This window comes from Choloepus didactylus, chromosome 11 (assembly GCF_015220235.1).
Source record: "Choloepus didactylus isolate mChoDid1 chromosome 11, mChoDid1.pri, whole genome shotgun sequence".
In the NCBI taxonomy this organism is placed as follows: Eukaryota; Metazoa; Chordata; class Mammalia; order Pilosa; family Megalonychidae; genus Choloepus; species Choloepus didactylus.
In genome coordinates, this window is record NC_051317.1 from 66,797,682 (window position 1) to 66,810,505 (window position 12,824).

Genomic DNA, 12,824 nt, shown 5'->3' on the forward strand with positions numbered 1-12,824 from the left:
TACCATACAATTATCCAAAGATCCAAAGTGTACAATCAGTTGCCCACGGTACCATCATACAGCTGTGCATCCATCACCACAATTAATTTTTTTTCAAATTTTAGAACATTTTCATTACTCCAGAAAAGAAATACAGACAAAAAAAAGGAAACTCAAATTCTCCCATACCCCTAACTATCCCTCTCCATTGTTGACTCATAGTATTGGTATAGTACATTTGTTACAGTTGATGAAAGAATGTTAAAATACTACTAACTGTAACTAGTTTGCAATAGGTGTATTTTTTCCCTATATGGCTCTCTATTTTTTTTAAAGTTTCAGAATAGTATTTAATTTTCAGATATTTATAGTTATCTTATTTGATATCACAAAATAGTGGCTGTGTTATAAATTTTACAGATGAGGATATTGTTGCACTATTCTCATCATACACAGGTTGCACAGTAAATCTGAATACAGATCAATACTTCCCCTCCTTCCTCCTTTGTATATTTAAAAACATGCCTACACATAATCCCTGCTATTCAAATTATTTTTATCTGAACCAAGGAACTAAATGCATTGAGATAATTTTGTTCTGTTTATAGGAATTCTCACTGTAAACCATACAAGCTTAGAGATCAGAGAGTAAATAGATTTTTTTTTTTTTGCCAGACCTTCTATCTGAACGCAGAAGCTAAAATGGTTCAGTATTTTCCATTAACTTTGCAATAAATAGCAAATCTTGGGTCCACAATTAATGTTCTTTTGTTTTAGTGTATTAAATAGAAGTTAATAATTGCCACTTAAATTTAGTAGTTCAATGACTACAATAATAGATGTCTCTCTATATATAAATAGACATTTTCACCAACACTGCTCCCTATATGCCTTTGCTCTATATATCCTATGCCTATCTGCAGACAATGGCATCTAATCTACATCAACCAATAAAACGTAATTGAGAATACACATTTTTCAATACTCTCAAAAAGTATGAGTATTCCTTTGGATTTTCAAAAGAAGTCTATATTTTCAGGCTTAAATTTAATAGTTTTTAATTATTCTTAGTCTAATGCCTGTTTTATCAATTAGGAAACTAAGAGTCATCACACAAGTTAAGTGAGATGACCACATTTACAATCAGCAAGTCAGAAAAGTGAGGCAAATATCTTCATCTTCTGACTTCTAGTGTTTCAGAAAGAATGCCATAACATTAACCTGAGTTATCCATTTGAAATAGAGTGAAAGAAATGATAGCATGGAATAGGATGTAATACCAAGCATGTTTTCTCCTTCATAATGTCACCATTCTGCAATGTCTGTTTATTCCTCTCTGAAAGATGGAATTAAAAATAATTTAATATAGGGTTGTGTCTTATGATGACTGTGATGATAATAAAGCCAAACTTATATTCAATGGTCACTATATGGCTTTAAAAAATGCATTTTCATCTACTATTACAGAATCTTTCTCCACATCTCTCCCTTCTTTGTTTCTCTGTCGGTAGGCCTCTCTTTAGTATCTCAAGTAGGGTAGGTCTTTTATTAGCGAAATCTCTCAGCATTTGTTTGTCTGTGAAAAGTTTAAGTTCTCCCTCAAATTTGAAAGAGAGCTTTGCTGGATAAAGAATTCTTGGTTGGAAATTTTTCTCTCTCAGAATTTTAAATACGTCATGCCACTGCCTTCTCGCCTCCATGGTGGCCGCTGAGTAGTCACTACTTAGTCTTATGTTGTTTCCTTTGTATGTGGTGAATTGCTTTCCTCTTGCTGCTTTCAGAACTTGCTCCTTCTCTTCAGTATTTGACAGTCTGATCAGAATATGTCTTGGAGTGGCTTTCTTTGGATTTATTCTATTTGGAGTTCTCTGGGCATTTATGCTTTGTGTATTTATGTTGTGTAGGTTTGGGAAATTTTCCCCAACAATTTCTTGGAATATTATTTCTAGACCTTTAGTGTGACTAAATTATAAAAGATTTTTTTTATTTCTTAATAACTTTAAAAGACAATTGTCTTTTCCTATTTAAAGCAAAGGTAGCAACAACTACTCAGAGTGTTCACCAAAGTCTCTCTTGCTGGTTGGGACTCTGAAACCTCTGGAATCTCCATTCAATTCAGAAATCCTAGGAGCTGTTTTCTGTCAAGCCTTGCAGAGTCTCACCCTGTGCTTGCCTAGCTTAACATTTAGCTAAATAATCAAGGGGATCCATGATGGATTTCTGGAGCTCCTACCCTGTAAAACTTCCTCCTTCCTGGTGTTCTGCCCTCAAGTTTCAATTCTCTCATTGTCTCTGAACTTCAATCTCTCTTTCTTCCATCCAGTGAGACTGTTGTTCTCTGTTTGGGCTTCACAGTTTTGTGTTATATTTTGGAAGTTGTTATAGGCAGAAAGCCAAAGAGAATGTGCAGCTCACCTTGTCTGTTTCCTTTATATCAAGGTCACAGCAGCACACTATCTGTTGTCCAATGCCTATAAACAGTTGTTTTGTATATTTTGTCCAGTTGAATAGTTGTTTTTTGTGGGGAGGTAAGTCCAATATCCATTTCTCCAATATCCATTTCTCTGATTCAATGAACAGAATCAGAAATTCTTATACTTGGATGTTTTCTTTTCTCTATCATATCCCTGAGGTCCATTTTGATTTTTTCAATTTTTTCCCCATTCTTTCTTTTGTTCTTTCATTTTCCATTTTGTTGTACTCCAGGTTGCTGAGTCATTGTTCAGCTTTCTCTAGTCTTGTACTATGAGTATCCAGAATCTTGTTAATTTAATCAACAGTTTCTTTTATTTCCATAAGATCTAGTGGTGAGTATGTGAAAAGGAATGAACTTGCCTGACTGCCTTATGAACATGTTCAAGGTGAGGAGCCTTCAACTATAGTGTTGCGTAGTGTTCAGACTCTTTCAGGAGCACAAAGGTAAAAATCATATTTAAATTGGAGTACTGATGCTGCTTCTTTGGAGAATAAATTCAAGTAGGTTTTCTGGGTCATGTTCCCCTCACAATACACAACTTTGCTTGGAAAATTTTCTTGAAGCTTGCCTTCCAAATGGGTTTCAATATCAGACTTGTGGCTACAAATTCCATGAGCACTGTAGCACCAGAGTACCTACTATGTATATGGACTGGAGTAATATCAGGCAGCTCTTATTGTTTCCAAATTCTATTAGTGATAGTACTACCTTCTTTAAAAATGTGTCACATGTGAGGGTCTGTTTCCCAAATGCCTGTTAGTTCCCAGCACATATACACCACACCCCACACCTTCACCTTCAACACCTCCAGCCCCCGCTCTGAGGATTTACTCTCCCAGAGGCAGAGGTAAACATCCACACCTAAATGTCCACATGGTCAGCACCTCCCTACCTGTGGACAACCTCACCTTTAGTCCTGTCCAGCAGCTGCAATAACCTGAGCCCAGTAGGCTGATCACAGCCCTGTGATCAACAAAACCCCTGTGCCAGCACAGAGAGGGTGGGCACCAGCATCCAGGAGAAAATCAGTCCTAGTGGACAGAGAGATTCAAGCTATTACCGGGGTGGAGAAGCCAGTGAAGTGACCTAGTTTGGGTCAGGTTCACTGGATCTGTTTATAAGGGCAAGTGGCAGGGAGAGGTTGCTGTTAAGATCTTAAAGATTGTCAACCGAACAACAGAGCAGTTCCATGCCTTCAGGAATGAGGTAACTGTCCTGTGCAAAACACAACCCACAGACATCCTCCTTTTCATGGGGTATATGACAAAGGACAGCCTGGCAATCATGACTAAGTGGTATGAGGACACCATCCTCTTCAAACACCAGCATGTCCAGGAAACCAATTTTCAGATGTTTCAGCTAATTGACATTGCCTGGCAGTTGGCTCAGGGAATGACTATCTACATGCAAAGAACACCATCCACAGAGACTTGAAATCCAACAATATATTTCTCCATGAAGGCCTGACAGTGAAAATTGGAGATTTTGGTTTGGCCACAGTCAAGTCATGCTGGAATGATTTTCAGCAGACGGATGGCCCCAGAGGTTATCTGAATGCAGGACATTAACCCATTCAGCTTCCAGTCTGATGTGTACTCCCATAGCATTGTATTATATGAGCTGATGACAGGGGAGCTTCCTTATTCACAGTTCACCAGGATCAGATCATCATCATGGTGGGCCAAAGGTATGCCTCCCCAGATCTCAGTAAGCTATACAAGAACTTCTCCAAAGCGATGTGTCCAACTGTGTGAAGAAAGTCAAGGAAGAAAGACCACTTTTCCCCCAGATTCTGTCTTCCATCAGGCTGCTTCAACACTCTACCGAAAGTTAACCAGAGTGTTTCTGAGCCATGTCTGCATTGGGAGGCCCACACCGAGGGAATCAATGCCTGCACATTGACCACATCCCCTAGACTGCCTGTCTTCTAGTTGAACTTTGCACCTGCGCTCAGGCCTCCAGGGAGGAAGGAGAGTCAGCAGGCACCACTTTTCCACTCCCTTTCTATGGGGCAGAGAGATCATTTTAAGAGAAGCTGCTGCTAAGGACCTCCTAGACTACTCACAGGGCCTTAACTTCATGTGACCTTCTTTTCTACCCTTTCTGGTCTTGGGAGAAGGAAGCCATTTGCAATGCTAGTTCGTCCTGATCCCTCTTCTCTCCCCCCATGTTCATGAGCCAGTCCTTCTCCAGATGCACAAGTGGATGCAGGTGACAAAACATCATCTTGGGCCCTGGCTACTGGCTAAATGAGCATGTTAAGCTCCACCCTCACCCCCCACCCCCAAAAAAAGACACTTGGAAGGGGAAGTAAAGATAGCAGGCAATCCAGCCTGATGTTGTGGGGAACATGGACGTTGGAAATAAGTTCCTATGAGGAATGCAATCACAAGAAGGACTGTGCTTCAAAGAGAGTGTTGGTTTAATGCATCAAACACCCCAGGACTGTTGAGACCCTGGCCTCCTGAAGGAACCTGCTTTGGTACTATGGAACTTAACTTCTTGGATACTTCATTTCTTTTGTGCAGCCTGTGAGGTCTCCAGTTCATTGGGATGGTTTTCCAGATGAGGTGAATGGTCTGTCTTTTCCAGTCTCTGCCCTCCTTTCAGGGAGCAGTCTTCCATCACACTGAATTTAGTCTTCCAGGAGCTGCCCCAATAGGGTGGGACTGCAGAGCCAGCCTTGTCTCTACAGTCACATCGTGTATATGCAAGGAAGCCAAGAATATAGGTTTTCTTGATGATTTGGGTTTTAATTTTGTTTTTATTGCATCTGAAAAAAATAAGGTTATTGTCCTATGGTTCCTCAATTATGTTATTTTAATAAAAAAGATTAAAGTTAAAAAAAAACTTTTCTACATAGTTATAAAGACAGTGTAACACTGGCATAAGGACAGACATATAGGTCAATGGAATAGAATGAGTGTCCAGAAATAAATCCTTAAAATTGTGGTCAATTGATTTATCACAAGGCTGCCAAGGCAACAAAGAATAGTCTTCAATATATGGCACTGAGAAACTGGATATCTACATACAAAAGAATGAAGTTGAATTCCTGTCTCAGACTATTTACAAAAATTAATACAAAATGTATTATAGACCTAAATGTGAGGGCAAAACCTATAAAACTCTTGGAAGAAAATGTAGGAATAAATCTTCATGTTCTTGGGTTAGGAAATGGTTTCTTATATGAGACACTAAAAGCATAGGTGACAAAAGGAAAAAATACATAAATTGGATTTCAAAATTAAAAACTTTTGTGCTTCAAAAAAAAGTCAGAGTAACAGTATTTTTAAAGTGCTGAACAAAAATAACTGTCAACCAAAAACTTTTACCTAGAAAAACTATCTTAAAATGATATGGAAATATAAACACATTTCTAGATAAATAAGAATTGGGAATATTTATCACCAAAAGACTTCACTAAAGGAACATCCTTATATGTACTTTAAGAAGAAAATGGCCTTGGAAGGATGGTCTGGCATACAAGAAAGAAGGATGTCAAACAATTGGTAAAACATGTAGACAAATTTAAACAAAAATAGTTTGCACTAAATAATAATATTTTAATCTGGAGGATTAAAAAAGGAAAGAAATAAAATGCTGGATGATAATAGCTTGTTATTTAGGAATAGGTGACCTTAGTTAAATTGTTTTAAAGATCTTATTTTGTTTTAAGACAAGGTGTGATGGTTGAGATCATGTGTCAACTTGTCTAGGTTATGGAGTCCAGTTGCTGATTAAGCAAGCACTGGTTTGATTTTTACTGTGAGGGAATTTTGTGGATTTAAATCATTGGTTGCATCTATGATTGATTGCATCTACAATAGTCAAGGAGATTGCCTTTAGCAATGAGAGAAGTCTCAACCAATCAGTTGAAGGCCTTAAAGGGAGAAGTGATGATTTCAACAGTCAGAGGAAGAATTTCTGTCTCTACTTTAGCTAGCCCGCTTCTCTTGGGTAATTCATTGAAACCTTCATTGGAGTTCCCAACTTGTGGCCTATCCATTGGAATTATGGAATTTGGATTTGCCAATCTCCACAGTTGTGTGAGTCAATTCCTCTAATAATAAATCTCATGCTATTTACACATATATGTGTGTATGTGGTGTGAGTGTGTGTGTGTGAGTGTGTGTGTCCTGTTGGTCTTGTTTCTGTTTCTCTGGAGAACCCTGACTAATAAAAAGGGGTTACTGATTAACTTTAAACTTTGTCTAGTATGCAGAAAAAATGCAAGGATAACTATTAAAAGAAGAGAAATATAGTGTAAAACATGAGTGAAGCAGAAAATGAAAAAAGAAAAAAAAAAGGAAAAAAAGAAAAAGAAAAAAGGGAAGAAATAAATTAGTCTCCAGTAAAGACAAGAAAGGAGAATAAAGAAGTATAGAAAGAAACCTGACAAACAGAAAGTGCAATGTAAGATGGGAAACAAGTCCAAATATATGTACATTAATGTAAATTAAGTAGACTCACCAGTTGATATGGTTAGATTAATTAAAAAAACAACAACAACTATATGCTGTTTACTAGAGATACACTGTGGTGGATTGAATTATGAATCCCAGTCTAGACATGCTCTTCATTTTAATCCACATTCCTATGGATGTGAACCCATTGTAAATAGGATCTCTTGAAGATGTTATTTTTAGTGAAGGTATGGCTGAAATGAACCAGGGTAGGCATTAATCCAGACTACTGGAGGCCTTACAAAGAAAAAGCCACAGGGAGGAGCCAGAAGCCAGAAGTTGCTAGAAACAAGAAAAGAAGAGAGAAAGGAAACGGTATCACCATGGAAAGAATGGAAAACAGGGAGGCAAGCCAAGGAACCCCAAGCCTTCTAGCCTCTAAAACCATGAGACAATAAATTCTTGTTGTTTAAGCCAACCCATTGTGCAGTATTTGTCATAGCAGCCTGACAAACTAAGACATACACTATGACTGAGAAAGCTAAAAATTAAAAGATGAAAACTTATATATTTGATAAAAGAGAGCTGATGTAGCTGTGTTAATATCAGACAAAATAGACTGATTTAAAAAAATAATTGAAACAAAAAAAATTGAAAAGTTCTGAGAATAATAAAAAAGGAAAAATTTTAATTATAAATTCATATGTATTTAATAGAGTAGTCTTAATATATAAAACAAAAAGTAATAGAAATTGAAGGAGAAACTGACTAGATAGTCATCATGGTGGGAGATTTCAATGTACATCTTTAATTGTTTTTAGTTTAGGCATATTCTGTTCCTCATGAATGCTGTTAAAATTTGATTTTCTTACAAAGAAATATATTAAAAAAAAGAGCAATCCCAGAAAAGGAAGTAAACTGGATTCCTTAGCAAAGTGCTTCAATAAGATGATTTGCTATGTCTTTAGCCACCTTTTGTGCAGACATACTGCTTGCCCAACAGGGGAGGAGCCCTCTGTATCTTAGCCAGCTTTAAAACAATCACAGCCTGTTGTATTCCCAGCTTTCAAAGAACAAAAAATCATTACAAGGTTGGTGACAGTGATTTTCAGATCCAATTTTAGAATTCCCTGAAGATCCCACTATAACATTTTCTCATAAGGATCATCTGTATAACAAGAGAACAATCTGTAAATGGAATAACAGTGATGTGACTGAAAAACTATTTCCATTTTTCTGCAATGCCCTCTTTCCAGATGCAGTGTATACCTGGAAAACTGAGTGAGAAGCCAGGTTACTTGGTCAGCATGGAGTCAGAGGTACTGTTGGATAATCTTGAGGGAAATTTATTGAAGCCCATGGAAAACCCCATTTAAGTATCTCTGCCCCATAGCAGAGTCCACTTCAATAATAATTAGAATGTTTGCATGTGGAGAGCTGTCTTTTTCTCAGAAGCTTTGCTGTTTAATATTACCAGATGCTGAGAGGCTAAATCTCCCCCATTTCTATTTTCAGTGAATACTACCTTCTCTATGAACAAATTCTTTTTTCGATATATAAGTTCTATTAGTAAAGTTACTGCTTTCTTTTCCATTCAGTCAAACCCTCCTGAGATCACAAACTCTTCTCCAGCTCTTTCTGCTTTGATTCAGGCAAAATCCTAACCACCAAGAACTTCTGCAGAGAAGGGATTTCATCCACAATGTGGAAAAGTTTTCATTGTAGTCTCAGGTGATAATCTTGTGTCTAAGTTCATTGGGTTCTTTTTCTGACCATTAGGTACATTCCCAGTTCTTTGAGTTCCAAAAATAGTAGTAACTGGCTCTTTAATTTAAAAAGCGAATTCTTTAAGTTATTTACAGATTTGAATTCGGTTTAAATCAAAGGAGTTTAAGCCACTATGTCTTTACCCCAACTTGTGCACCAGTTCATACTGCATATCTTTTGAACTCAATTCTACTTCATAGTTTAGGTTGAAGAAAAAAAGGATGTAAATTAAGCTATGTAAGTGAGTTTTGCTTCCTTTATGATATAAATACAATGAATTTATATATTTAAAATTTACTAAATCAAATCAATAATCATTTTTTGAAAGGGGACTACATAATCTTCTATTTTTTGATAACGGAATCAAGAGTAAGCTGGTCACTTATTTTAAATTTAATTTTAACTAATATCACACCATTCTATTCTTCTTTTTTTTTTTTTTTTTTCTCCATTCTTTGTCACTTTTATTCAGTAGTTTTTTTTTTTCCTTATTTTCAAGTGCCAGACATGGCAAGGAGTGATTACAGCCAACTGTTATTAAAAACATTTGTTCGCAACATATACCCCCTTTACCACTGACCCCAAAATGACTACTAATTTTGTGTGCTTGCTTGCTTTCTTTTTTTTAATACACCACCACCAAGACTGGGTGGAGAGGCAAGGGGAAGAGAGATGAATGGAAGGAGTCCAGGAGGCCAGAGAGGAGGAATGCTACAAGCCACAGTAAGAATGAGCTGTATTTAATTTAAAAAGGGGGGAGGGTGTACCCCACAAATGATACAGTAATGAGGATACACAATTAAATCCCATAGCATGACTGAAGGCTTTCACTGTGTTTGACGTCATCACAATGGAAGGCATAAAAAGTGGAGTAAATCAATGTTGATACAGTCCAATCTAGTCCATTAGGCAAGATGGTGCAAGAAGTCATTTAAATTAAAAGTGCCCTACCCTTACCTAAATGGCTAGCAGACATGGAGAACAGCAGAGTGATGAATCCACAGAGCTTTCTCCATGTAGCTATAAAAATGTGTTGTCAGATGGCACATTGTTAAACACTGGAAAGGGGTGCCACAATGGACCTCTCTCTTTTATAGGTACGAATACTAGATTCAACTATCTCAACTAAGCAGGAAGTGGGATCTTCTGCTGGGAACGCCAACCCTAATTCACTTTGTCTTGAAATATATACAGATTGTTTGTGGTTGCTACAGCAATGATATTTTCCTTAGGGTGCCAGGCTGTATGAAGTATTTTCTTGTTGAAGTCTAGGCTGTCAACACTTATTTCATCTTTCTTTCGCTTGCCACTTGCACAGACCTTGCGTGGCTTCAAAACCGTGCGAGGTTTATTATTTTCCCGTGATGCTTCTAGGGTTATGTCTCGCTTCGTGTTCCTGTCAAACATTCTGAAGAAATTATTATAAGATCCAGTCATAACAACACTGTCAGATCCATTCCAACAACATTCAAATTTGTCAAATATGCAGTCATTTTCATACAGTGAACAAAGTTTACTTCTGAGGTATTCATGAACCTGATAGGTTTCCACAGGCCTGTTTTCCATATTTAAGTCCCAAATTTTGACTGACAAATAGTCTCTAGTCATCATATATCGACCACTATGGCTGAATTTTACATCAGAAATAGAGGAGATGATTTCAGAAAAAAATGACCTGTTACTGGGATCTTCAGGTTCTTCAAACAATTTAGAATGTCTGTCACAGAGAGCAGATGCCCTCATGTCACATAACCGAATAGTTCCTTTACTGCTGCTGTATACAAATGTGTTACAGCTGTTTGGATGGAATTCTGCTGCTGTAATCACCTCTGTTAGTTCTTCCATATTGGCAGGCTTGATATCCACAATATTAAAACTTCTGTCTGTAATTTCCAGATGCCAAAGATTAATCCGCAAATCATCTGCAGATAAATATGTTTCATAATCACTATTTATAGAAATAGAATTGATGTGATATGTATGAGCATTGGCAAATATTCTTCTTGGACTGGCTTCAACCATTAGATCCATGGGCCTAAAGACTGGTACACGTAGTGTAGTAACTGTAGTAGGATCTCTATACCTTCCATCTTCCTCTTTCAAGTTATACCCTTCTGGTCTTTTGTCCCTTTCACTGATTTTCCATAATTTTATTGTTTTATCATTGGTAGACAATAAAAACTGAGCAGCATTTTTCTGGGGCAACCACCTAATTTTGTTGATCTTCTCTTCTATTTCTAAACTTTTCAAGTAGTCAAACTCTGGTTCATGGCTCTGAAAGGTGCTGTAAACATTATATTCTCCTCTGCTATGAGCCTGGATTTTGTTCTCACTGGGGTGTTGTGAGGATTAATTCATTAGTGTTTGTAAAGCACTTTGAGATCCTCAGGTCAAAGGCGCTCCTGCTCCTGTTGAAAGATGACAACTCTACCACCTTTATCTCCTGTTGCCAGCAATTCTCCAGAATGATTGAACTCTACTGTAGAAATTATATCTGCTTCTGCTACATCATCATCTACTGCTCCTTTCACCTGAGAAAAACACCACTGAATATCATTCCCTCCTCCAGCTCCTGCCATGTTGCGCTGCAAATGGTGACCCTGATGGGTTCCTCGGGGTCTCTGCTTCCTGAACTCACCCCCCTCACCTGGGGATGGGGGGGCAGAGAGGGCGGATGGCGGCGGATGGCACCTGTGGGGGCTCTATTCTTCTTTTTCCCTAACATTTTGAAGAAAATTTTGCTACTCTGTTTTTACAAATTGAATCTAAAATTCTGCATTAATTTTTCTGGCCCCACATTGTAAATTTCTAAATTGTGTTTTTGCTTTTTCCTTTTCTCATATTTCTTCCAGTAGTATTCCTATGAATGGTAATTTATATTTCAGTTTTTGGACATAATTATGAGATTTTTAAAATTAGTATTTGATTCTCTTTTAGCAATTTATTGACTATTGAATTTTAAAAATTTTCTGTAAAAATTGCTCAGATATTTTAAATTATCTGAACAAACAGCAAGCAATGCTCAGCCTGAATATAGGGGATTTAAATGTGGTTGTGAAGTCCTAGGACTGAAGATATTACAGGACTCAGTACTTGATGAATTTATAAAAACCAACCAAATTTAATAGAACTGCACACTAGAAAACCTTCAATTGTTTTGATTGTTTCTATTAAAGTTGCTTTTTCATTTTCTATACATGAGTGTATTGTTTAGAATGAAACAAATTCATTCATTTGTTGTCAGTCTTATATTATACTAAGATTCATGTTAACGAATTGTTTGAGTTAGTAATTTAAGATGTTATTCCTCAGGTTACCTTATATTTGATGGGAACTCTAATAACATCTTTGGCAGAGGGTACTAATTTCCCCCTATATCTATTTTCCCATTTTTCTGAGGTAGACTCCACATTTAGCTAGGTATACTCCACCCAGTCTCTCTTGCAGCTTGATGTAATCATTGACTAAATTCTGCACACTGGCATGTAAGTGGAATTGGTGTTTGTAATGTCCAGGAAATATCCTTAAAATGATGTCTCTTTTCATTCCTTCTTTCTTTTTGCTGGCCACGTATACCATGAGGTGAATTTCTAAATGAAGCTATACTCTTTTCTCTGTTAGGTTTAAAGCATTAAAAATGAGATTCATCAAATATCAGGATCTACACAAAGCTTTTCAATGGGTCAAAATCACTGATGCAGGCATTCATTTTTGAATTCTCTTAGACAACTATTTCATACCCTCTCTCCTCAAACCTCATTCTCATTCCCAGCTACTGATTTCACTTCATGCTGTACTGAGAAAAAACAGAAGTAATTAGAAGAAAATTTCCACAAGCTTGCACTACCTTATCTATCCCTTATTTCTTCTGTGCCCACATACTCTGCCTTCCCTCCTAGAAATAAAATGCACATATCCAATCTAAAACAAAGCCTTTCAATCTAACTACCAACAAACCTGCTTTTTTTCAAGGTCAGCAGTGGCTTCTACATTGCCACACCAAGGGACTGATTCTCAGTTCTCTTTGTGAACCATCAGCAGCATTTGACATTGTTGAACACTCTCTCCTCCTAAAATTCCTTCTTCACTTGGCTTCCGCATGAACACACTCTCCTGGTTGTTCTCCTGCCTCACTGACTACTCCATCTCAGTCTTCTTGGCTGACCTCTAAACACTGGAGTGCCCCAGAGCTCAAC

General features: G+C 37.2%; 1 protein-coding gene and 1 pseudogene across 1 annotated transcript; one reads left to right on the plus strand and one right to left on the minus strand.

Annotated features, from left to right (window-relative positions):
* The first annotated feature begins 2,831 nt into the window (after nt 1-2,831).
* Nucleotides 2,832-4,386, plus strand: LOC119506040 (annotated as a pseudogene).
* Nucleotides 4,387-9,379: 4,993 nt separating this feature from the next.
* On the minus strand, nt 9,380-11,322 carry LOC119506129 (serine/threonine-protein phosphatase 2A 55 kDa regulatory subunit B alpha isoform). The gene is made up of 2 exons (XM_037799039.1): nt 11,031-11,322; nt 9,380-10,959 (listed from the first exon to the last, which is right to left on the minus strand). The coding sequence occupies exons 1-2, from the start codon at nt 11,205-11,207 to the stop codon at nt 9,793-9,795; spliced, it is 1,344 nt and encodes a 447-aa protein (XP_037654967.1). The 5' UTR covers nt 11,208-11,322; the 3' UTR covers nt 9,380-9,792.
* Between the last annotated feature and the right edge of the window lie 1,502 nt (nt 11,323-12,824).